The sequence below is a fragment of the Podarcis bocagei genome (assembly GCF_964188305.1).
Source record: "Podarcis bocagei genome assembly, chromosome: 9".
Taxonomy (NCBI): Eukaryota; Metazoa; Chordata; class Lepidosauria; order Squamata; family Lacertidae; genus Podarcis; species Podarcis bocagei.
In genome coordinates this window covers 64,985,377-65,009,604 of record NC_138134.1, presented here as the reverse complement: position 1 = coordinate 65,009,604, position 24,228 = coordinate 64,985,377, and the positions used below count along the sequence as shown (strand labels likewise).

Here is a 24,228-nt window from a genome sequence, read left to right as displayed (position 1 = left end):
AAGGGAATACCCCTCCCATTTTCCAGCAAGAAACATAAAAGATATTGTGGGCTGGGTACTGTTAGTTACATCTTAGTACCGTGGGACTTAAGTTAGACATAACTAATTTTTCCCATTGCTTGGAATGGAATTAAAACACAATTAATTGAAAGTGACCTATTTGACTGAAATCTGTTAAGCGAGACATTTCAATCACTTACTGAGGCAGAGCAGCAAACCAAAATTTATGCATTTCTATCTATGTGTTACACAATGCAGCATTCATACATTTATCATCTTTAGTGGTGGTAATGAACTTTAAACTCATAGTTAAAACCGTGGTCTTTTCTTTTAAAATTTGACAATTTCAAAATGGAACTCTCAGTGCTTACATTTACCCAATCAAATATGAACACTGCTTAGATTACAAGCTGATGCTTTTATATTGCATTAGGTGAAAACAATTCTACACAAGAGATGACAGATGATGTATCATTGTCAAAAAAAGAAATTTACTATTACTTATAGCCATTTAAAGCAAACAACTGCCATTCAAGATGCATACAAATGTGGCTTGAAGACTGCAGCAGGGAAGTAAAAGCAGGCATGGAGCACATCCTTCATGTTCTTGCTGTCACCTTTAGAATACAAAATCAGATTTGAGAGAGAAGAAGAGAAGAAGAAGAAGAGTTTGGATTTGATATCCCGCTTTATCACTACCCGAAGGAGTCTCAAAGCGGCTAACATTCTCCTTTGAAGCTGAACGAATCTCTTAAACTGGGTTTAAAAAGCATAGGCAACAACTTTCTCTTTTTTTTGCAAGATCCCATCAATCTACTCTGCTTCACTCTGTAGTAGAGCATATACTTTGTACCTAGAAGATCCCAGATAGGGTTAGGAAAAAGACCTCGGCCTGAAAATTCTAGAGAGCCATTGCTAGTTAATGTATACAATATTGAGCTTGATGGACCAATAGTCTGATTTGATGTGTGACAGAAATTTACAAGCTTGCAGGGCCGGCCCACCCATGAGGCAAGGTGAAGCAACCGCCTCAGGCAGCAGGACCCACAGGGGCAGCAGATGTAGATCATTATTCTCTTCCTGTTCCTGATGTAGATCTTCACTCATGCCTACATCCCTGGCAGGGAGGGGGGTGCCTTTTTGTGGTTTTCCTCGGACATCCATAATGTCTTGGGCTGGCCCTGGTCACTTGTCTCATTGCGCTACAAATCTGCTCTCCAATTCAGCCAAGCAAAGTCCTTGAAAATCCCATTGGTTTCTGTTTCACTGAAAGCCATGGGGCACCCAGCCCAATTTTATGCATTTTTACTTGGGGATATAATGAAACCTGCTCTCAGGTATATGGAATAGGATTGTAGCCTTAAGCATTTTTAAACATTCACTGGAATGTGTCCTGAATAAGTGAGGGAAGTTGGCACACATGACGGGATGCTGTACAGGTTTTGGCATACTAGTATTAAACATAAGCCTTGTGCCTTGGCTTGCTGACAGTTAAGCATTTCATAAAGCAGCAAAGCTATAAATGATATGAAATGGAATTTGCCAACAAAACATTTGGTACATACCGTATCAGCTGGGATGCTATTTCTGTTGAAGAAAGTAATGTTTCATTGGTTAAAAGTTCTTATACAGAAAGTATGTAGACAGCACTTGTTCCCAATGTCTGATTCTGGTCCCTGGTAAAACTCTGTCCCAGTGTGGATGATCTTTTAAAGCTTCATCCACCACAGCCCTGGATGGTTTCTTATCCCATCATTCAGTTAAAGTTCATCAGTTCAGATGTAATGGGGAACTCTGGCTTAACACAAGCCATGAAGGAAGGAGAGTGGGGAGTACTCAGCCCTGAGGCTCATTCATAAACCATGATTTGTTCATAATACCATGTTATGCTTTTTGAGGAGATGTTGGGGAAAGCCTTTGGGAGTTCATGCATATGCTTTAGGCTTTCTTTAGGCTTCCTCCCCTTAGGACATAGAATCATAGGACTGAATAGTTGAAAGGGACCACAAGGATCATCTTGCACAACCCCCAGCAATGCAGAATTTTTTTGCCCAATGAGGGGCTTGAACCCACAGCCCTGAGATTAAGAGCCTCATGCTCTACTGACAGAGCTATCCCAGCTTTCCCTCCTATCCCGTTGCTATCTCCATGGGGGGGGGCATTCTTTACCACTCAGAGCAAATGGCAAGTTGAGTTTTTGCTCCGATTTTGAGCTAACGAATAGGTTTTACCTGGGAAAGGCATGGGGCAAGCATGACTGTGGATGAGGGGCATAGAAACTGAACCTTTTCGGTAGGCAGGGGCATAGTGGGGGAAGCAGGGAGGCCGTGGCCCTGGGTGCACATTTTTGAGGGGGCACAAACCAGCCCCCTGCAGACTCCAGCTGGTTGTTCTTAGTACCAATAGAAGCATAAAACTACTTACCCCCACAATAGGTGGGAAGCCCTAAAAATGTGTAAGACAGTAAGACTATTGAAAAACATTTGACATAAATCTTGGTATCCTCCAAGAAAGGTGTGGGCAGATACCAGGCAGAAAGGAATCTGCTTTCTTTGCTACCCACTTCCCGCACCCAGAAACTGAAATCCACCAATAAGAGCATGTGCAAAAAACATTGATTCACCACCAGGTACCTTCCCTGGTACTCAAAAGGTACCCCTCCCACTTCTGAAATTACACTTGAAAGTAGTATTCCACTGTAGCCAATGGAATAGGTCGTAGTGGCCATTGCATGTGGTCTGCAACAGTTTCACCAGATCTCAAATGTGTCCACGGACCCCAAGAGACTGGTGACCCCTGACTTAAGAGTTAAAGACTTCTGAGCCCAGGAATTTGTTTTTAGTGCCAAACTGAACTGTGCTCTGAGCTTATAGTTCTTCCTAACCCTTTGTTCTTCCAAACTCTTTGTTACTGCCCTACCTGCCCACGGTTTTCTTCATTTTAGCATAGTATATATATTTGGAGGGGGTATTCTGTAAAATAATTGAATTCAGAAATCCTTGCCGATCTACTTCAAATCACTCAGATATCCGCAGTAGATCTCAACCCATTTCCTACCCATCCCTGCATGACGGCACAGTGTAAGCTCTCTATTTATATTTTTTATATTTGCCCATCTAGGTCAGCATTGTCTGAGCATGAATTAAATTTATTTCTAGGACTAGGAAAGGTATACCGGTACAACCTAAAACTCAGTATGATTAGTTATCACCAGCTCTAGAAAACAAGCTTTCTCTCTGTTCAACTTCCCCTGACTTGCTGGATATCTTACACTCCCCAAATATACGTAAAAGTCTCATGCTTATAAAAAACATAAATGTCCCCTACTCATATAGTCAAATTATGAGTAAAAACAAGCTATGATCTTGGTATATTGAACTCTTGGGATCTTGCAGAATTCAATAAAAGTATTTAGCATGTATATGTGAGGGCAGGGACACAGGTGGCACTGTGGGTTAAACCACAGAGCCTAGAACTTGCTGATCAGAAGGTCGGCGGTTCGAATCCCTGCGACAGGGTGAGCTCCTGTTGTTCGGTCTCTGCTCCAGCCAACCTAGCAGTTCGAAAGCACGTCAAAGTGCAAGTAGATAAATAGGTACCGCTCCGGCGGGAAGGTAAACGGCGTTTCTGTGCGCTGTTCTGGTTCGCCAGAAGCGGCTTAGTCATGCTGGCCACATGACCTGGAAGCTGTACGCCGGCTCCCTCGGCCAATAAAGCGAGATGAGCGCCGCAACCCCAGAGTCGGTCACGACTGGACCTAATGGTCAGGGGTCCCTTTACCTTTATGTGAGGGCAAGGAAAACTGTTTGCCAATAAATCTGAAGAACTGGAAACTTCTAGAGTGTTTTGGAATTCAAAACAGAGCACTATAAAATATTTTGAAGATTTTGTTTGCCTTTTGGTTTTTAAATGAAACACTCTGTGTATTGTTAATTTTTATTGAGATCATAAATATGTTAAAAGTTGCGAATAATGAAATAATATGTCTTCATATTTCATATATGTTTTTTTTTGGTTCTGACAGGTAACAACTCCACGGAAGCCACTTTTTCAAAATTCCAAATGTGCCCATGACCTCCCCCACAAACATTGAGGGCTTTCTCTCCCTGCTTCTATTGCAGGATACCTTTCATTAAGTGCAATGGCCTAAACCCACTCATATAATCAGGCAATCATTCAAAGACCTCTGAGTTTCCCCTTGGATCTCTGACTATGGAAGTATGATGCAATGAAGATCAATGAACTTACCGCCCCAGGAATTCCAGGATAAGGGATCTAGAGAGAGGCAAAAAATCAGTACACTGCATTCTTGTAACAGAGGTCAGTCACACGGTTATTTGGTGAACATTATGGGCCGATTTCCACAGTGCAGTGTAGATATCCCCCCCCCCACTGTGCTACAATCTAGTAATAATGATGAACAGTAAATTGTCTTACCAGAAATGGGCCACCAATACCTCCAGCTCCAGGGTTCACCTAAAGAGAAGGGACCTCATTCAATCATATAAAGCTTGGTTTCAAATGGTGGTTTTCTATATCTGGGAGCTGCCATAATGTGGTGGCAATGAGGAAACTATGAGATCATTCACTTTACCTAAAGTATTTACAGCACCGATGCAGAATTTGACGAGAAGTGTTGCTCTCTTGGTGGATTTTATTCCTTTCCCATCTCTTAAATTTCATAGATTTGGGGAGCAACCCAGAGAAAGTAAATGGCATTCCACAATGCAATCTTATCCATGTTTGCTCAGAAAGTGCTGTAACTCCCACTGAGTTCATAGGGACTTTTCCTTCCTGGTAAACAGGTATAACATTGAACTCAATGTGGCTTACTTCTGAGTAGAGAGGTTTTGAGTATTATGCTGCAAATGCACTCATTCAATGATCGAAACTAACCTTACTTGATTAGTGCTCTTTTGAATCCCCACAAAGAAGTCTGCTCTGAAATAGGTTAAGCCAGAATTGGCATTGTATATTTATTTTTCAGTTCATTTGATCAAATGCGCATGAGTTTTTGTATGGAAGTGCATACAAACTGACACCCTCCAGATGTTCTAGACTAAAACTTCCATCAGCCCCAGCCAGGAGAGTCATACAAGTTGGTTCTGATAGGAGGAAAACAGGCTGGAAAACAGCATAGACATTCAAAAATGTGAACTTTTTTTTATTAAAAAGAAAAAAAGAAGGACTGGTGAAACCATAGGAGAGATGGCAGGAGATAACAAAGGAACTACCTTGTGGATGATATTTCACTCTTGAACTCTCATTTCTTACTCAATCTGAGTGTTAACCACAGCTGCTGCTTATGAAAGTCTGAAATAGGTGGTGGTATAGAAAGCAAGCAGAATTTTGAACTTACCACGCCTGGCAGATTGGAGAGAATAGAGGGCAAACCCTAAGCGAAAACAAGGGAGATAGTTGGTTTTGATTCAATATCAATATTTAAATTAGTCACTTTTTAAAAAAGCAAAAGCGACTCAAAGTGACTCACAACGGTAAATAACACACACATTAAAACAAAACTGAGAAAAATCTGATGGGTTACACTATCTAGGTTGCCTCCTTGTGGCAAAGCAGGTTAATTACTAACACACACTGATCAATGCACAGAGTATTCCTTCTTCTAGGTGGGCTCCCTTCCCAGTTTGACAAGCCCCGTCTGCCCCTCACTTCCCTCTACTACAGGCTTCCTCAAACTCAGCCCTCCAGATGTTTTTGGCCTACAACTCCCATGACCCCTAGCTAGCAGGACCAGTGGTCAGGGGTGATGGAAATTGTAGTCTCAAAACACCTGGAGGGCCGAGTTTGAGGAAGCCTGCTCTACAACATGGGCAGAAACCACCCTCATGGACTCAGTGTTGGTCTCATCTGCTCAGTCTACCAGTGCCTGTCTTTGGATGCAGGGAAAGTCCCTAACTCACCAAGGGTTCAAGACCCGCCGGCTACCTTCACCTGGTTTATCTTCAAAATATAAACACTCATCACAGGATTTCCCACCTAGCCCCCAGTCTGAATCCTTGCTTTCCCCCTCTGTGCTAGAATTCTCCCATGCATGGATATCAAGAAGTTACCTGAGCTGGATCATAGGTCACATAGATCGGGATCATCTGTAAAATAAACAAGGCCATGAAACAAATCGCGCTAACATATTTTTGCCTTTAATTATCTTAATAAAATAATAATTCCTTCCATAGCACCTTAGAGGCCAACTAAGTTTGTTATTGGTATCTGAAGAAGTGTGCATGCACACGAAAGCTCATACCAATAACAAACTTAGTTGGTCTCTAAGGTGCTACTGGAAGGATTTTTTTAAATTTTGTTTCAACTACGGCAGACCAACACGGCTACTTACATGTGACTTTAATTATCTTGTTATTCACATCCCCCTCATTAAATGTCTCTGTCCAGTTGCTAAGGCATCTTCTCAACAAAACGGTCAGCTGCATGAAATGTCATTTTCCCCCTTGTGTACAGTACACACCAGACTTTGGCGAAGAAAACCAAGGTTCTTATTGAGAACTGCAGTTGTTTGAAACAATGGTGCCATCTGGTGGTATAGCAATTCTATAAGGGTTTTAGGAAGTGTTCATGCCACCCAGGAATCAGCTAAAGGAAGGGCTAGTAATTTGGGCTCTATGCATAACAGAACAGCATCAAACCAACATCAAACCAACCTCATACTAGAAATATGTATGTCAGTTCTTGGATGTTACAGCAGCATATTTTATTGTATTTTATTGTATACTGTATCACCGTCTTATTTTTAATTGAAGGTAGAATAAAAATGTGCTTAGTGTATAAATGAGTTGAATACAATGCCTAGGAAAACACAGTGTTACTAAGATCCCCTCCAGACATCCTATTTATCCTGCATTCATAATGACTTATGCTCATGCTACTGGGCTGCTCATACGAGATCTTGCTCTCAATACTGTTTGCGCCCACAAAAAGTTCCAGGGCAGTCACAATGCTCCATTTCCGATTAGTGCATATCCTGCAACAGCCTGCTGAGATTCTGTAACTTTTACAGCACAAATGCTCTGGTTTATTTTTGTCTTTCTTTTGTTGTGCTATAACTCTCCACTCCACCCCACCCCACCTGCCCCGACAGCAATAAGGCAGTAGTATTGGAGAAGCACTGAAGAACAAAGTACAGTGGACGCTCAGGTTGCGAACATGATCTGTGTGAGATGCACATTCACAACCCGCAGCGTTCGCAACCGGCGTCTGCGCACGCACGGGTTGCGATTTGGCGCTTCTGCACATGCACGACCACCGAAACCCGGAAGTAACCCGTTGAGGTACTTCCGGGTTTCGGCACTCCGCAATCCGAAAAAACGCAACCTGAAGCAGCTGTAACCCGAGGTATGACTGTAAAGCAGAATTAAGGCAGCATTAATGCACTGTTATTGTATCAAGAGCATGCTGCAGAATATACCCACAATTAGGGGTGCTGACTCCCCCCCCCCACATTAAGGTGGCCCAGCATCTTGTGAAGTCATAATAATAATAATAATAATAATAATAATAATAATAATAATAATAAAAAAATAATTTATTTATACCCCGCCCATCTGGCTGGGCTTCCCCAGCCACTCTGGGCGGCTTCCAGAAAAATATTAAAATACTGTAATACATCAAACATTAAAAGCTTCCCTAAATAGGGCTGCCTTCAGATGTCTTCTAAAAGTCTGGTAATTGTTTTTCTCTTTGACATCTAGTGGGAGGGCATTCCACAGGGAGGGCACCACTACCGAAAAGGCCCTCTTGCCTGGTTCCCTGTAACTTGGCTTCTTGCAGTGAGGGAACCGCCAGAAGGCCCTCGGTGCTGGACCTCAGTGTCCAGGTAGAATGATGGGGGTGCAGACGCTCCTTCAGTCATACACATGACCTCAATATTTGGGGGGAGGGCTCAGCCCCTTGCCCACAAATATTCAGGGGGCCGAATCCCCTTCCAACCCCTATAGTTGGCGCGGCTGCCCACAACAAAGCAGTAGTCAGGAGCAGCCTTGCGCACCATCTCTTGTTGCTCCCAGGTAATATCCAAATCCAGCCTGACAATATGGCGCCCTTTAAAATGGCCTCTAGATGATGATGTAGACCACCCTCTTGCAACCTGCCATCAGTAGGCTCTTCCTGTTTGGGGAGCAAGGCATCCAGGGATGCAGAAGCATAGCTCTTCATTTTGGTGAATGGGTTTCGTGCCATTGAAGGAATGAACTTAGTACTTGCCACAAGCATAGGCATGCTGTGCTGGTATTACCTGAGGTGGGTATGGCTGTGGTGGAATCTGAGGTGGGTATGGTTGTGCCGGAAGTGGAGGAGGAAACTGAGGAAGCAACTGAGGAGGAACCTGAGGAGGCACTTGAGGAACCATGATAGGAAGGCGCTGTGGAAACAGAGAAACAGAAGGTGGAGACAGACAACACCGCAAGTGTGGTGGAAGTGGCTTGAACACACTCTGCTGACATCCACACTTGATTCCTGTAATGCTCTCTCTGCAGGGCTGCCTTTAAGAAAGCAGCTGTCAAAATGCTTATGGGATCATGTGACACCCATTCTGTTCCAATTTAATTGGTTGTGTGTGTGTTTTGAGGCTCGATGTATATTGGCCTTTTTCAACCTGTTGCTCTCTGGATCTTGCAGAGAACAACTCCTATCAGTCTCAGCATGGCTATATTAAAGAGCTGGTTTTGATATTTTAAACCCTGAGCAGTTAAGGACCAGGTTGCTCGAAAGGCTGCCTGCATCCTGGTGAACATGAGATCAGTCATCATCAGAAGCCTATCAAAATCAAGCAGATTTTGAAAACTGATTTGCTCTGGTTGGTATTTGATTGATGGCTTTATGCTTTTACACACACACCCACACACCCACACCCACACCCACACCCACCCTCATACTGTTTGATATACGAAGTTTACTAAATTTGGGGAGCGGCCTTGTGAAGGGTCTGCCCTAAAAATAGTGGAGTCAAAATTAAGGTAACAAACAAGCAAACATATTCATGCTGCTCTTAAAAAAACCCTGCCAGAAATCAAAAGCATCTTCCAGAATGTGTGCTTTTAATATTGTTTCCATGGCACTAACACTCTTGCACACAGAAGGTTATTGATATAATTTTTATTTTATATACCAGAAAGGCTTCTAAGTGGCATACAACTATAAAATCAATGCACAATCAAAATACACAATAACAAATCCATTGAGGGCATCTTACCATCCTGAATTAAAATATACAATAAAACAAACAATAAAATATTACAATTAAAACAGTTAAGAAATACACAAGACGGTTTACCTCGTTGCTGGCACTGCCACTTGCTGACCGCTGTCAAAACATATGAAATAAAACCAGGGTTAGATTTTGTGTTTTGTGGGTTGGATTTCATGCTTTATCCTCACAGGATGACATTGGGTCATCCCATCCTCTAGAACCCAAGCAAAGGTTCCACATATCCTTTATTCCCCATTTCCTCAGGTTCCTGTCACCTCCCATGTGAATTCTTCTCTCTTCCCTCATCTCACAATGCAGCTGGAGGCACAACTTGTCCTTGCCCATGGATTGGTCAATGAGAGTTTGCTGGGAGAAGGCCAGAGTCCCTAGCATGATGCCTCCAGACACCCCTCTTGCAGCCCATGGAGGCTTCTACCTCTCCAAACAGTTCTTTTGTCACTTGTTTTCATTTGGGCAACGCTGGCCCAGCTCAAAAATGAATTTCAGGTGTCTAGACCCCTCAGCCTTCCCTAACATGTCTCTGAGCCCAGAGACATTTCCCTGAGCAAAGGAGGAGAGGGGCAGCTGGTGTAAGGAAAGGAAGATGATGATTCAGCATCTAGAGTCTGGTGCCTGGCATAACACGAAGGAAGGAAGGAAGGAAGGAAGGAAGGAAGGAAGGAAGGAAGGAAGGAAGGAAGGAAGGAAGGAGATTGAGGCAACCACTTCATATGAGCCAGGACTTGTTTATATAATCAGTATACAGAGTTGGTTATTCCATGAATGCCAATTTGGGGCATACACATCTCTGAAATGGTGAACTCAAGTGTGATAAATTGCTGTTTGTATAACATACACAAGATTGGAAGAGCCTATGAAACAGGCTTTCCCATTATATGCGCACTGGGCAAAATGCACATGTGGTGGCACGCTTGCAACTTTCTATGCAGAAGTGATACCCAGAGTAGGAAATATGTCATGTGTTTAGCAGCCCAAATGGCTCTGATTATCTCTTTGACATCTCCCACCACCTTTACTTATTTTTATCTCATTGTGATGTTGCTACAGTGCGCAACAACTGTATTACAAAGAGATTCCAGCTATAGTTGGCCTGACAGGTTTCCCCATTCCACAGGTTCAGTGCTACTTACACGGACTGGGACAGCGGCTGCTATGCTCAGAATGCAGGAAAGACAAATCAGCAGTTTCATTGTGGCAGAAGAACCTGAAGCAACATAAGTAAGGAACAATTGATGCAGGGTTTTCCCCCCAGCTTGCTAAAGATTAGGTAGTCAGCAGAACTCTTTACAAAAATTATCCAGAGGTTATCCAAGATTGTGTGGAGATAGGGGAGGGGAGCCACATGTGCTGCTGCTACCCAAACATCTCACGACCCACTGGCTCCACTCCCAGTCCTTCATGTCTACTGGGTTTGGCTAGAACACAAATAGGTTCCTCCAGAATGCACATCATTTACCCTTCAGAACTTCCACCCAATGAATGACAGAGCTGGCAACAACTGTGATATTGTGGGCATGGCCAGTGTGTGACCTCACTCGGGACTTCCGGGTTGGCGCGATCTGGAAATGGCGGATTCCCTCCGAGCTGCGGAGGGAATCGGCTCAACTGAGGACGGGTCTTGCCGCGCCGGCGACGCGGGGACCCTCAAAAACCGCAGGCGCTGAAGCCTGCGGACTGAAGACTCGGTGGGCACCTTAAGCGCCCCCGATTCACGAAGAGCCTTTTTAAAGGCTGCGGAGAGGATACGGAGGGTGGCGTGGTGCTGAGAGTCGATCGCTACCTCGGTTGAGCGAAGCCGCGAGCCATGACTGGAGAGCGCTGATTCCCTTCCTTGAAATTCGGACTGAAAAGAATAACCCGTGAGTAAAACGGAATTGGACTTTATGAATATTATCCCGTGAATTTGAGACGACCGGGGTGTGTGCTAAAAGGAAGTCCGCACCCCCCCTTCTTGCAGACGATCTAAAGCAACGATATAAGAACTAAGCTGGAGTGCCTACCCTTTGTGGGGTAAGTTGAAAAAGACATTAACTTCCAAGATTTGGCAAAAAGAAATTTTGAGCTGGAGAGTGGAGTGTTGGAAGCTTTCTTTCTGTTGTAAACATCCCCCCCCTCCCGGGCCCGGGAGCGTCCTGCTTTTGAGCTTGTGGAAGAGGTGCGGAGTTTGACAGCTGTCAAAGCTGTCAAACGGACAGTTTAAGTGGAAAAATCGTTATTTAAGATCCCTCTGGACTAAAATGAGTTACAATTGAGTTAAAATTGTTGGAAACAAAGTAATAATAATAAGTTGGAGGATTGTTGGAGAAAGATTACCAAGTAACCAGATTCCCTCTAGGGGGAATTCTGTGAAATTACAATGGCTGTGGATGGAAAGTTACTAGTGGAAATCGAAAGAATGTTTCATCTGGTGGGAATCTTACAAGAGCAGAGTCTGGCTATGAATAAACAACTCATGACCTTGACTTCTGGAACAAGCAGCTCTGCTGAATGTATTGAGGACCTGGATGAGAAAGAATCCACAGCTGAATTGGAAATGATATCTAAAGAAGTGGAAGAGACTAAACAAGAAAAAGAGAAAGTAAAGTTGGAAAGTACCAACCAGAAGCTGACATCTGTGGAATATAAACAAGGAGACTTTTGGATTACATCTACCACAAATCTGCGAAAGATGCAAAAGATGAAGGAGGAGGCCCCGGGAGTTTATGGAACACAGGAACTTAAAATAAAGAAATATGATGGGGGCCTCCACTTTGACTTTGACTCTGAAGATGCAGAATTTGTGGAAATTTTCCAGCAGCTGTTTCCAAATGTCCTTGTGGGAAGAGAATATGGTTGGATGGTGACAGAATTTTTTCGAGATTCGACGACCGACATAAAGGATTACCAACAAGACCGGCGGAGAGGGACTGAAAGAGACTTGAAAGCCTCGGACGTGAGGAACCCAGGCTAAGAACTGATATTTTGGACATGTATTGGGAAGGGACGAAAACCGGGGATGGGAGGGAGGGAAGAATAGAATTGTAAAAACACTCAAGACCTTAGGGTTTAGTTAATATGACTTTTATTTAAGACAAATTGGGAAATCAATGGAAGAGAACTTGAGTCCAACTTAGAAAAAAATTAATTTTCTTTATAAAAGAGGTAATTTTAAGATGATTAAGAAGAGAAATACCAATTTGCTGACACAATTCTGGGAATTGGGATGCATGAAGGGGGGTGGGGGTAAGTCAGGGAACAAGGTTAGGAAAGTAGGATTTTCTGAAATTATACATGTTTTTGTCTTTTGTCTTTTTTGTGTGTATTTGTCTTTATAAAAGGTGAAAAACCAATAAAAATTTCTATAAAAAAAAGTGTGTGACCTCACTCCCCCCCCCAATGTATTCAAGGACAATTTATGCATAAAATTTTACTTGGATGTAAATCCCATTGAAATTAATTACTTATTTCTACCAAAGCAATATATTTTAGTAATGTTATGACATTCTAGCGGAAGCAGCTGTTCAGGTTACTTTTTGACTACTAGATATACATTTTGGCTCATAGCTGGAGTCTAACCTGGATGCCAGCCCTGATGAGATGTAACGAATATATGTAATTTTACCTGTAGAGTACATTTATGACACATCCAAGTAGTTTAGGCTCTCTAAATTGCACTAAAATCCTTGGGTGCATCCAGATGGGTGATTATTGTGGGATCGATGCTCCCAATGCATGAAAAGCTCTTCTTTTTGGCAGTGAGCACACAGTGTTGTTGCCATCAAAATGCTACCCTGTATCTCTCCCTCCCCAATTCAGATTTTCAATTACCAAGGAAAATCCATTAAGCTGAAAACAAATAAACACGTGTTGTCAACAAGCCACATGTGATAACTCAGGAACCCATTTGCAATGCTAAGCCCCAAAATGGAAGCACCCCAAGTCTTACCTTTGCTTTGCTTCAAGGCTGGCTGAAGAAAAATCTAGAAGTCAACTTGTTCTCACAACTCTATGTGAGCAGCTGGTATTTATATTACTGTATAGTCATGTCCCAATGACATGGCTTTAACCATCAAAGGAAAAAAAAAATCACTGGTCTTCATGACTCATAATTTGTTAATGCCCAATAAGATTAGGAGTTTTGGTTTTGTGTCTGTGGTTTACCTGCAGAAATCCCTGGGCTATCTTTTCATTGTGATAAGAAGCGATTGTCAGAGGATGTGCCCCTAAGTATGTACTAATGCAGCAGTCTGGCTGATGACAAGGTCACTACCTCAATATCATCGGGGAAATAAGACAGTATCTCCACTGCATTGAGTACCACAATGGCAGAAATTCCTAGGGTGTGCATCTGCTCTGGACAACCTGTACAGTGGCAACCTGTTTCAAAGAGTTGTGGACCTTGTTTGAAGCAAAGCAATCTCCTCCAACTTTGGGCTGCTTCCGAAACTTCAGATCCATTCCTCAGATTTGGACACAGAATGAGACTGCGTGCATCTTATTGAGCTCCAAATTATTAAGCTAAAATCCATGTACCTGGGAGTAAGTGAATTTAAAAACAGTGAATTTTATTTTTGACTCTACATTCACAGGATTGCACTGATAGGGATGGTTCCATAAAGATGACTGCCCCAGTCTGGGCTGATATGGTTGGATCTATATGTGATGGCCTTTGCTTATGACCATTACTGCAGGTGTTTTTTGTTCAAGACCACACATTAGCCACTGGACTAAACAAATGCTATTCATTAATAAATTATGCCCAGGTGATCCCATTCATATCTTTACAAAGCTTAGGGAAGTTGACACTTACCCAACTCCTATTATTAAAGAAAGAAAGAAACCTTATTACCATCTCATAGTCAAGATCCACCCCATCCAAAATCCTCTGTTCTTACATTTTGCTTGCCTATTTTGAAACCTTACTTTCTAAATATTTGTCAGTCAGTAATCTTCTCCGGTTTAAAATATCTGAAGACAACACCCCAAAGTGAAACATCAGGAACACCACCCACCACAGATAATTATCTTCTTAGTTCAGGCATCCATATCCCTCTGAGTAGATTTGCCACTGTGTCATCCAAATTGCTATAAAATTGGCAGGAAAGACAAATAATGTGTTTGGCAGTAGTGGGGAGAGAGAGAGAGAGAAGGCCTGCTAGGAATTCAACCACTCTTCCCCCAACCTAGTGCGCTCCAGATGTTTGGCGTACATCTTCCTTGACTGTTGACCATGCTGGCTGGGGCCAATTGGAGACGTGGTCCAAAACTTCAGAAGGACATCAGGTTACCAACACCAGAGTCAGTGTCAGGTGCTCCCAGGTACAGACCCAAGAATCTTTGGTCCCATCAGCAGCTCCCAAACTCTCACCACTGCTACACCGAACATCATCCTAGCAGGAAGGAAGGCTCTGGACTAGCTTTGTCCACCGAGGCTAGCCATCATTGGGTCATATTAGATAGGAAGGGGTTTAATATGCTTATTGTTTGGGCTAGGAATTTGCCTTGGTAACAAAGTCTGCCTGGTCCTGGAACATTTCTGTGCTACTCTTGACTGACTCCCATGCCTGGCCCATCATCTGGGACTTCTGGTTCATGGCTCACCTCTAAAATTTGCCTTTGAAAGTAAAATGATGGAGCAGCATTTCATCCAACACTTCACAGATGAAAACAGGAACACACGTTACATCCAGTGAAGAACACAAGAACAACCCAGTTAGATTAGGTCTGTCTGATCCAACCATCTGTTGTGTGCCAAGGCACCAGAGCCACAAAGTTCCTAGGAGAACAATAAAACATACTGAGAGAGTATTTTGGTTTGTGGGTTCAAATAGGCCACAACTTGAATTTTTGAATGTTGATGACGTTGAAATGAAATTGAAGGGGTTCTAGCAACAAGGTAAAATGTAAGAGGGGATTAATAAATAGATAAACTAAATTGGATATGAATTTGCGGAACTAACTTTAAAAAAGGGATACAAAAAAGGGAGGCGTGAGGAAGTCAGGAAAATAAGTTAATCAAAGATGAGTTTAAAAAGAGGGAGTTTTCTTTATGTATTTTTTTCTTTCTTTTTTTCTTTTGTGTTTAATGTTTGTACTTTTGTATTTTGTATTGTGATTTTGTATTTTTCTGTTTTTGTACTCTTTTTGAATCTTTTTTACTGATAAAATTTAATAAAATATTATAAAAAAACAAAAAACAAATAGGCCACAACTTGATTGGTTACAGATGTGAGCCGTTTGGCTTAGGCATTGGGGTGAAGCCAGGCTATATGTTGACTCCTGGCAGGGAGCCCACAGAAGGATAAACCACCAATAGGGTTTATGGCTTACCCTGAGGGGTCCCCGTAAGGGCTGTGACACGGCCCTAAGCCCACATCCAGGCTTCAGATAGTATTCACACCCCGGATCCCTTTAACAGGATACCCTTCCTGAGGAGGGGCAGGCAAAGGCAACAACCTCCCCTCCAACCAACCAAAGGCTTACCCAATGCCTAACCTCACAAAAGTTGTGACGATTGCTACTAGGTAGGCGAAAACCAAATGGCCAATTTGCCAAGTGGGAAAAATTCCTACCCGGCCCCAATAACATGGCGACCGACAACTGCTATTGCAAGGCGTGAAAAGACAGTTTGATCCGAAAAAGAGGCAAGAGGGTGCCGACTGGCCACGCTGTGATTAATTGTTGTTGTTTACCGACCACCAAAACACAAACAGCAAAACCCCCCATGAGTACTAACAACTGGTATTCAGAGCATGTCACCTCTGACCTTGGAGGTAGCACACAGTCATCCTCCATTAATTTGCCTAATCCCTTTTTAAAGCCATCTAAATTAGTGGCCATCACCACATCTTGTGGTTGCAAATCCCATAGATTAAGGAAGAACACAAGAGCCCCGGTGGATCAGGCCAGCTGCCAATGGCTCATCTAGCTGAGGATCCTGTTCTCACAGTGGCCAACCCAATGCCCATGGGAAGTCTGCAAGTAGGACCTGAGTGTGAGCTTGTGATTTCCCTCAACTCGTCTTCAGAGGCATTCTTCCTACCTGTTGTAGTCCCATTGCTGAGCAACAGCATGCAGGACTTGGTGGAGTGCAGGGCAAAATCAGACCAAAGAGAAGAGTCTCTAGGATATCCTTGATAGAGTCAGCATATGAAGTCAAGTCTGTTTCGAGGGTCAGGCAAACAGCAATCCACATAGTCAGACAGTCCAGTGGTCAAGGAATCCAATGATCAAAGCCAAGGGTTCAGATGGAGAGCAGGCAGCAGCAAAGCCGGACCAGGAACCACAGATGTTGTTTCCAGCATCTGACTCTGCTGCTGAGAGCTGTGTTTAAGAAGGCTGAAGCCAGTTGGTTCTCATCAGTGCCTTCTGCTCTGTGACCTTGAAGGCTGATCAGCTGCAGGCGGAGTCACTCCAACTTCTCCACCTTCAGGCTGCTGTTCAGCAGGTAAAGCTGCCTCCTGTCCCATGACAGTATCCTACCCACAAATGGGGGAAAAATATGTTATGAAGGGCCCCCCTTTCTCACAACTCACCTTGTTGTTGTTGTTTAGTCGTCTCCGACTCTTCGTGACCCTATGGACCAGAGCACGCCAGCCACAGATTTAACAGTAGAACTTAGGCCTCCAAGCTTATTTTTGTGTGCTTAAACCTCTGAGACAAGGTGTGATGAAAAGACCTTTAAGAAAGAAAAATGAAGGCTCTCTTTTTCATTTAATTACTTGTTTGTAAAAATAAATAATAGGTTTTTTTGGGGGGGCACAGAAAGTTCAGTGGGGCAGACCCCCATCCCCCATTGGCCAGGGGCCTGCTACCCTTTTCTGAAGTTTTTCCAGCTCTATAATGCCCTTTTTTAAAGGTGCAGCTACCACAGCGCAGTCACAGCTTAGCTACCAGGCTCCGGTCAAGGGTGTTGGTTTTTGATGGTACCAGGATACAGTGGTCCCTCGGGTTACAGGCGCTTCAGGTTACAGACTCTGCTAACCCGGAAGTAGTACCTCGGGTTAAGAACTTTACCTCAGGATGAGAACAGAAATCGTGCGGCGGTGGCAGAGGGAGGCCCCATTAGCTAAAGTGCTACCTCAGATTAAGAACAGTTTCAAGTTAAGAACGGACCTCCAGAACGAATTAAGTTCTTAACCTGAGGTACCACTGTATCTGAAAGGTCACGTCCCCTTATAAACCCAATTGATTCCTATGCTCTGCACAGCTCCATTCTGCACAATGTAGCAACTGGGCTTTAAATGTTGTGGCACCCACCCTTTGGAATTCCCTCCCCTTATATATGATACAGGCACCCATCCTCTCCATTTTCTTTTCAGCGCCCACTAAAGACCTTCCTCTTCAACACGGCTCCCGGCTGAGATCTTCGGGAATTTTAAGAAAGATGTCTTTATCGTTTTATCATTAGTTCTGTGCCACCCTAGGCTTCTTTGGCAGGAGGTGAGGGATATAAAATAGATTTGCATAATGGAGTTATGAATTATGTGCTTTGTACACAAATACTTCCTTTTGTGTGTTCTGAGTCTCCAATCATTCGCCTTCACTAGGTTCTGGAATTATGAGCTAGGGAGGTGCTCTCCCTACTCAGTGGCGTAGCGTGAGGGGTGCAGGGGGGGCCGGCCGCACCGGGCGCAACATCTGGGGGTTAGGGTTAGGGGGCGCAAATCCACGGGTTAGGGGGCGCAAATCCATGGGTTAGGGGGAGCAAATTACTTGCCTTGCCCCGGGTGCTGACAACCCACGCTACGCCACTGTCCCTACTCCTTTTACAGTCATACCTTAGGTTGAAGGAGCTTCGGGTTGAGCATTTTCAGGTTGTGCTCCGCGGTGACCCGGAAGTAACGGAACGCGTTACTTCCGGGTTTCACTGCTCGCGCATGCGCTCAAAATGACATGATGCATATGCACGGAAGCGGCAAATCACGACCCGCGCACACGCAGACGTGCAGACGCGGGTTGCGTTCGCTTCAGGATGCGAACGGGGCTCCGGAACAGATCCCGTTCGCATCCAGAGGTACCACTGTACAGTGGTACCTCGGGTTACATACGCTTCAGGTTACATATGCTTCAGGTTACAGACTCCGCTAACCCAGAAATAGTGCTTCAGGTTAAGAACTTTGCTTCAGGAAGAGAACAGAAATCGTGCTCCGGCGGCGCGGCGGCAGCGGGAGGCCCCATTAGCTAAAGTGGTGCTTCAGGTTAAGAACAGTTTCAGGTTAAGAACAGACCTCCGGAACGAATTAAGTACTTAACCCAAGGTACCACTGTATACTGTATTGCACATCATTTCATACACCTCTTTCCATTCCCTCCACACTCATCTTTTCCCTCTAAACTAAAAGGACTGAAACATTGCATTATTTCCTCATAGGGGAGTTTCTCCAGCCCTTTATCATTCCGCTTCCCCTTTTCTATCCCTTGTTTGAGTCTCATACCAAGGATTTGCACGCAAGTTTTCCCCACCAGTAGAAGGGGAGGAGAAGGTGACATGCCGGAGGGAGTGGGAGCTTAGCAAAATGCACCCCACTTTTTCCATCGTGTGTAAAAACCTTAACAGGGTTAAGGAGTTGGCATGACGCTTCTGCAAGGCTTTTGTGAAAAACACGTCTGCTAATCCCAACCATTGGCGTCTAACTCCAGAGTTTTACTTTGTTATGTCTAATGCTCATATGGGATTTGTTTTATTTTTGCAGGATTAAGAAGCCCTTTCCAGTACGGAACTTCATCATACGTGGCCTCAGTTCGGAGAGTGCCAAACCCTCTCACTGTGGTGAATCTTCTAAGACCTAGAAAGTAACCCACAGAGTTTACTCACCAGCCAGGGTGGGTGAATGTGTGGGTTTTGGTTTCTCTTGGTTTCTTATTTTTCTAATCTAAGTCCATTCTCCACATTTTCCCATCAGCTTGCCATGTATCTTTTTGAAATTCTCTGTGAAAATTTGTGTGGACGCCCCGCGGCATGCCCATGCGGCTGCTGCAGAAGTTTTTTTTTGGGGGGGGGCTTGGACCCCACAGCTCCCCCATACTTGGAGCCTGTGATTCCAAGTCCTCTCCAACCCCACTCCCTTCTGAACACTGTTCATTGGGGGCCTACCTGAGCCACAAGGGTTACTCAACCCTGAGCATTCCCAGTCTCACGACAGCAACCTAAAGAAGGAGGGAACTTAAGCTGCACCCACTTAAACGCCGAAACCCCATGGAAACTCCATGGAAACCACTGGGAGTGTTTTCATTGACATCACCATCCTTGGGATTAGACGGTAATGCTCAGACTCAACAAAAGCACTTAAGAACTTGTCCCATCAGCAGCTGTATGACACCTGCAGTTGTCTCAGTGGTTTTCTCAAAAAAAAAAAAAAAAAAAAGGAGGGAAGAGGGAAAAACAAGTGTAGCTTTTTTGTGCGAGGGGGACAGAATAGCTCCCTGCAAAACCCTATAGCACAAGTGCCAGGGGAGTGAGACACACTCCCCCACCGCTACTCTCTGGCAGGAAAGAAACTATTGTAATTCAGGGCCTTTGATACCCATCCTGGTCCAGAAGGATACCATGGTCAAAAGGCAGGGGTTAGCAGACTTTTTCAGCAGGGGGCCGGTCCACTGTCCCTCAGAACTTGTGGGGGGCCGGACTGTATTTTTTAAAAAAATAATGGACGAATTCCTATGCCCCACAAACAACCCAGAGATGCATTGTAAATAAAAGCACACATTCTACTCATGTAAAAACATGCTGATTCCCGGACCTTCCGCGGGCTGGATTTAGAAGGCGATTGGGCCAGATCTGGCCCCCAGGCCCTAGTTTGCCTTGTTGTTGCTTAGCCATTTAGTCGTGTCTGACTCTTTGTGACCCCATGGACCAGAGCACGCCAGGCACTCCTGTCTTTCATTGCCTCCCACAGTTTGGTCAAACTCATGCTGGTAGCTTCGAGAACACTGTCCAACCATCTCGTCCTCTGTCGTCCCCTTCTGCTTGTGCCCTCCATCTTTCCCAAAATCAGGGTCTTTTCCAGGGAGTCTTCTCTTCTCATGAGGTGGCCAAAGTATTGGAGCTTCAGGACCTGTCCTTCCAGTGAGCACTCTGGGCTGCTTTCCTTCAGAATGGAGAGGTTTGATCTTCTTGAAGTCCATGGGACTCTCAAGAGTCTCCAAAGGTATAAAAGGCCAATGATGGATCAAGCAGGAGCAGCAGGGTCACACTCTTCCTGTCCCTCTCTTGATAAAGGTAACCCACCTGGGTAACCAAGGCTGTTTCAGCCCTGAAACCATCTTTTTGTTGCATTGCCCTCTGAAGATATCACCGCCAAATTTGGCACGGTGGTTCCTGAGACTGAGGAGCAGTTTTAGGTCTTGTTTGGATACCATTGAATGCCATTTTGAACCAAGATGGCAGCCTAAACCATTCGAGACTGCACTGATTTAGCAGAAAAGCAACAAACTACACAACCCATTTATGAATCTCAGTATTTTTGGGTTTCTTAGATTTCCAAGCATTGATGGATACTTTCTGTACTTAAGAAAGAATAGCACTGTTTTTGCAAATGCCTTGCCACCCATTTATAGGTGCCATGCCAGTCAAACAAACAACCAACACTATTGGATGTTCTACTGTGTAAGATCACTAGGGGGAAGTTTAGAGCCAGATCGACAAATACGAAGGACCACAATCCATGTTTAAACTTTAAACTTTCTCCTGATCATATGTCAGTTTGTGATTTTTATACAATCTGAACATACAAATATTGCATTTTTTTTCTGCCAACCCCAATTCCATTCCAGACTTAACTGGAGTGAAATGTCAACCCAAACTCAAAAGGGAAGCCAATTGACTTAAAGCAACTGCTTCAACTTGCATCTTAAATTGCCCTGTTTCTGTATGTTCATCGCAATAAATTGCGCACCATCTTAATAAAGATGCATTTCTTCCGTGTGTGTGTGTGTGTTTCTGTCTCTCTCTCTCTCTGTGTATGCCTTAAATTATCCTTTATTTTTCCTCAAAAATTGCCTGAAAAAATATTTTAACCATAGAATGTACTCGCAGGTTATAATTTGGAAAATTATATTATCTCATACTTGGGAACATCCAAAATTAACAAGGACAGGCAACAAAGATAGAAGTTTCCACCAATTCGGAAATGGGCTGGGAACACAAAAGCCCTGGATCAGCCAGCATCCTCTCTCAGGCATCAGAAAGTGGATGTTTTTGGAAGAAATATATGATCGGAGATGGAGCTGCTTCCCCCCACATGAGCCTTTTAAAAACGTCGAAGGGGCAAAAAAGAGATTTCTATTCTATACTTTCCAACTATTCCAACCAATTTAAGAGGGAGAGTATCTACTAGTCCAGCTCCATCTGGCCTCCTCTCCCTCAGCTGTCAACTGGGAGCAACCTTTTCTTTTTGTGTGTGAGTAATTTATTTATTTTTTATGTTGAGCTATGGCCACTGGTCCCATCACCTCCTGGCAAATAACAGGGGAAGAAATGGAGCCAGTGAGAGATTTTACTTTCTTGGGCTCTATGATCACTGCAGACGGTGACAGCAGCCATGAAATTAAAAGACGCCTGATTCTTGGGAGAAAAGCAATGACAAACCTAGACAGCATCTTAAAAAGCAGAGACATCACCTTGCCAACAAAGGTCCGTATAGTTAAAGCTATGGTTTTCCCAGTAGTGATGTATGGAAGTGAGAGCTGGACCATAAAGAAGGCTGATCACTGAAGAATTTATGCTTTTGAATTATGGTGCTGGAGGAGACTCTTGAGAGTCCCATGGACTGCAAGAAGAGCAAACCTATCCATTTTGAAGGAAATCAGCCCTGAGTGCTCACTGGAAGGACAGATCCTGAAGCTGAGACTCCAATACTTTGGCCACCTCATGAGAAGAGAAGACTCCCTGGAAAAGACCCTGATGGTGGGAAAGATGGAGGGCACAAGGAGAAGGGGACGACAGAGGACGAGATGGTTGGATAGTGTTCTCGAAGCTACCAGCATGAGTTTGACCAGGTTGCGGGAGGCAGTGGAGGACAGGAGTGCCTGGCGTGCTCTGGTCCATGGGGTCACGAGGAGTCGGACATGACTAAACAAAAACAATTCTTATTTGATTTTACAAGTGTAAAATTATAACAATATCAAATACATACTCAGATTTAGAGATTCCTCTGAATCTCAAGACTCCCCTCCATCCCTTCCATGGGTCCTATTGTCATCTTTTCCAACTGCATATTATTTCATCATCCATATTTTAAAACTTTCCATGTTATCCGACATATTTCTTACCTTACAAGTGTTGTTAAAATCCTGCTAATGAATTTAGTTGAATTAAGTTGAATTAAGTATGAATTTAGTTCTTAACCCAAGGTACCACTGTATTGACAAGCTGGGATGTGTGCAGAGGAGGGTGACCGAAATGATCAAGGATCTAGAAGCCAAGCCTTATGAAGAACCATTTGGGGAGCTGCGAGTGTTTAGTCTGGAAAAGAGGAGACATCTTCAAATATCTAAAGGGCTGTCACACGGAAGATGGAGCAAACTTGATTTCTCTTGAACTAGAGGACCAATGGATTCAAGCTGAAATGAGATTCTGATGAAAAATCAAGAATAACTTTCTGACAGTAAGAGCTGTTCGACGGTGGAACAGACTCCCACAAGAGGTGGCGGACTCTCCTTCCTTGGAGGTTTTTAAGCAGAGGCTGGATGGCCATCTGTCATGGATGCTTTAGTAGAGATTCCTGTATGACCCTTTCGGGTCTCTTCCAACTCTACGATTCTAGGATTAATATGAACCGGATGGTGTTAGAAGACATGGGGAGAGCAGGGAGTATCTCACATTTCTACATCAGGACTATGTAGAGTGAACTACTATCAAGGAAATAATAATAATTATGAATTAGTCAGCCACATTAGAGAGGATATTCTGCTGTAGCTTCAAGAAAATAAATAAATCATTGCCTTAAAAATAGCTCTGGAAACAGAAAAGCTCTTGTGATGAAATTATAGTTTCACTACAGAATGTGGCAGTGGGGGCAGGAACCAGGCAATGGAAACACACACAAACACACACACACATCTTATTTTTGTGTGTGTATGGGTAAAGTTTCTCATATCTGTATGCCCCGAAGGAAGGAGAAACCAGAGAGGGAGAGGGAGGGAGGGAGGGAGGGAGGGAGAGAGTACATGATACATAAGCATCTCAGTGGAGAGAACTGGGTGAGCATTATTTTCTTTCCCATAGAAAATTAGATGTTTGGGGTCTACTGGCTGAAAATCCCAACCTATTATAAATACTATGTGCTTCAAGGGAGGCTCCCTCCGTTGTGTCAACAGGATGTCTGTGCAGAATGTTCATGGCCCAGTCTGAAGCCACACCAAACCCACCCTCCCACCTGTAGGCTTCACTAAGTCAACTCTATATTTAGGTGGAATTTTTCCCAAGCACATTTTGTAACGAGAATCAAAATAATGCAGAACACAAAAAGCCATTCTATACAGTCTGGGATTGGTGTGAATACATGTGTGTATTCGCTGAGCGGTGTGGGGTCACTTTTTCCTTTGACTGGGATCAATGGAGACCCATGGCAATTCTGTGATAAAAAGTTTAGATTTTTGCCTCTAAAATTATTTATAAAAATAGACCGAACTTTTTTTTATGTATGCAACAACAGCAGCAAGAATACTTATCGCAAAACATTGGAAGACCCAAGATTTGCCCACTCTGGAATAAGAGTTGAAATAAGGTGATAAATTGCTGCTTATAATTTTATAATTGGGAATGCAGGAAAGGGAGATGTGAGGAAGTCCGAAAGGCTATGGAAATATGGTTTTTGGACACTTGATTTTGTGGTATTTTTTCTATTCTGTGTTAATCTTTTTGCTTTTTTCTTTCTCTCTTTGTTTGTTTTATCTTGGTGATGGTATTTTATGTGTTTGGTGATTTATTGTTTAAAACCTTTAATAAATATCTTTTAAAATAAAATTATTTATAAAAATATTTACATAACTCCATTTGTATACCGCAG

The 24,228-nt window shown here is 43.5% G+C and overlaps 1 protein-coding gene across 1 annotated transcript; it reads right to left on the bottom strand.

Annotated features, from left to right (window-relative positions):
- Positions 1-1,567: 1,567 nt before the first annotated feature.
- On the bottom strand, positions 1,568-13,219 carry LOC308594360 (uncharacterized protein). Its single transcript, XM_081207486.1, has 10 exons — positions 13,164-13,219; positions 10,369-10,442; positions 9,302-9,331; positions 8,264-8,389; positions 6,072-6,107; positions 5,360-5,395; positions 4,438-4,476; positions 4,249-4,275; positions 2,425-2,445; positions 1,568-1,587 (listed from the first exon to the last, which is right to left on the bottom strand). Exons 2-10 carry the CDS (start codon positions 10,426-10,428, stop codon positions 1,582-1,584), a joined length of 381 nt encoding a protein of 126 aa, XP_081063612.1. The 5' UTR covers positions 10,429-10,442; positions 13,164-13,219; the 3' UTR covers positions 1,568-1,581.
- Between the last annotated feature and the right edge of the window lie 11,009 nt (positions 13,220-24,228).

Bases quoted from the DNA above. Each gene is read 5' to 3' on its own strand.
- LOC308594360 (XM_081207486.1), bottom strand. From the start codon at position 10,428: ATGAAACTGCTGATTTGTCTTTCCTGCATTCTGAGCATAGCAGCCGCT. The intron at 9,332-10,368 runs GTAAGTAGCACT...ATGTTTTGACAG, and splicing joins CAGCCGCTGTCCCAGTCCGT to CGGTCAGCAAGTGGCAGTGC. The intron at 4,276-4,437 runs GTAAGACAATTT...GCCTCTCTCTAG, and splicing joins GTATTGGTGGCCCATTTCTG to ATCCCTTATCCTGGAATTCC.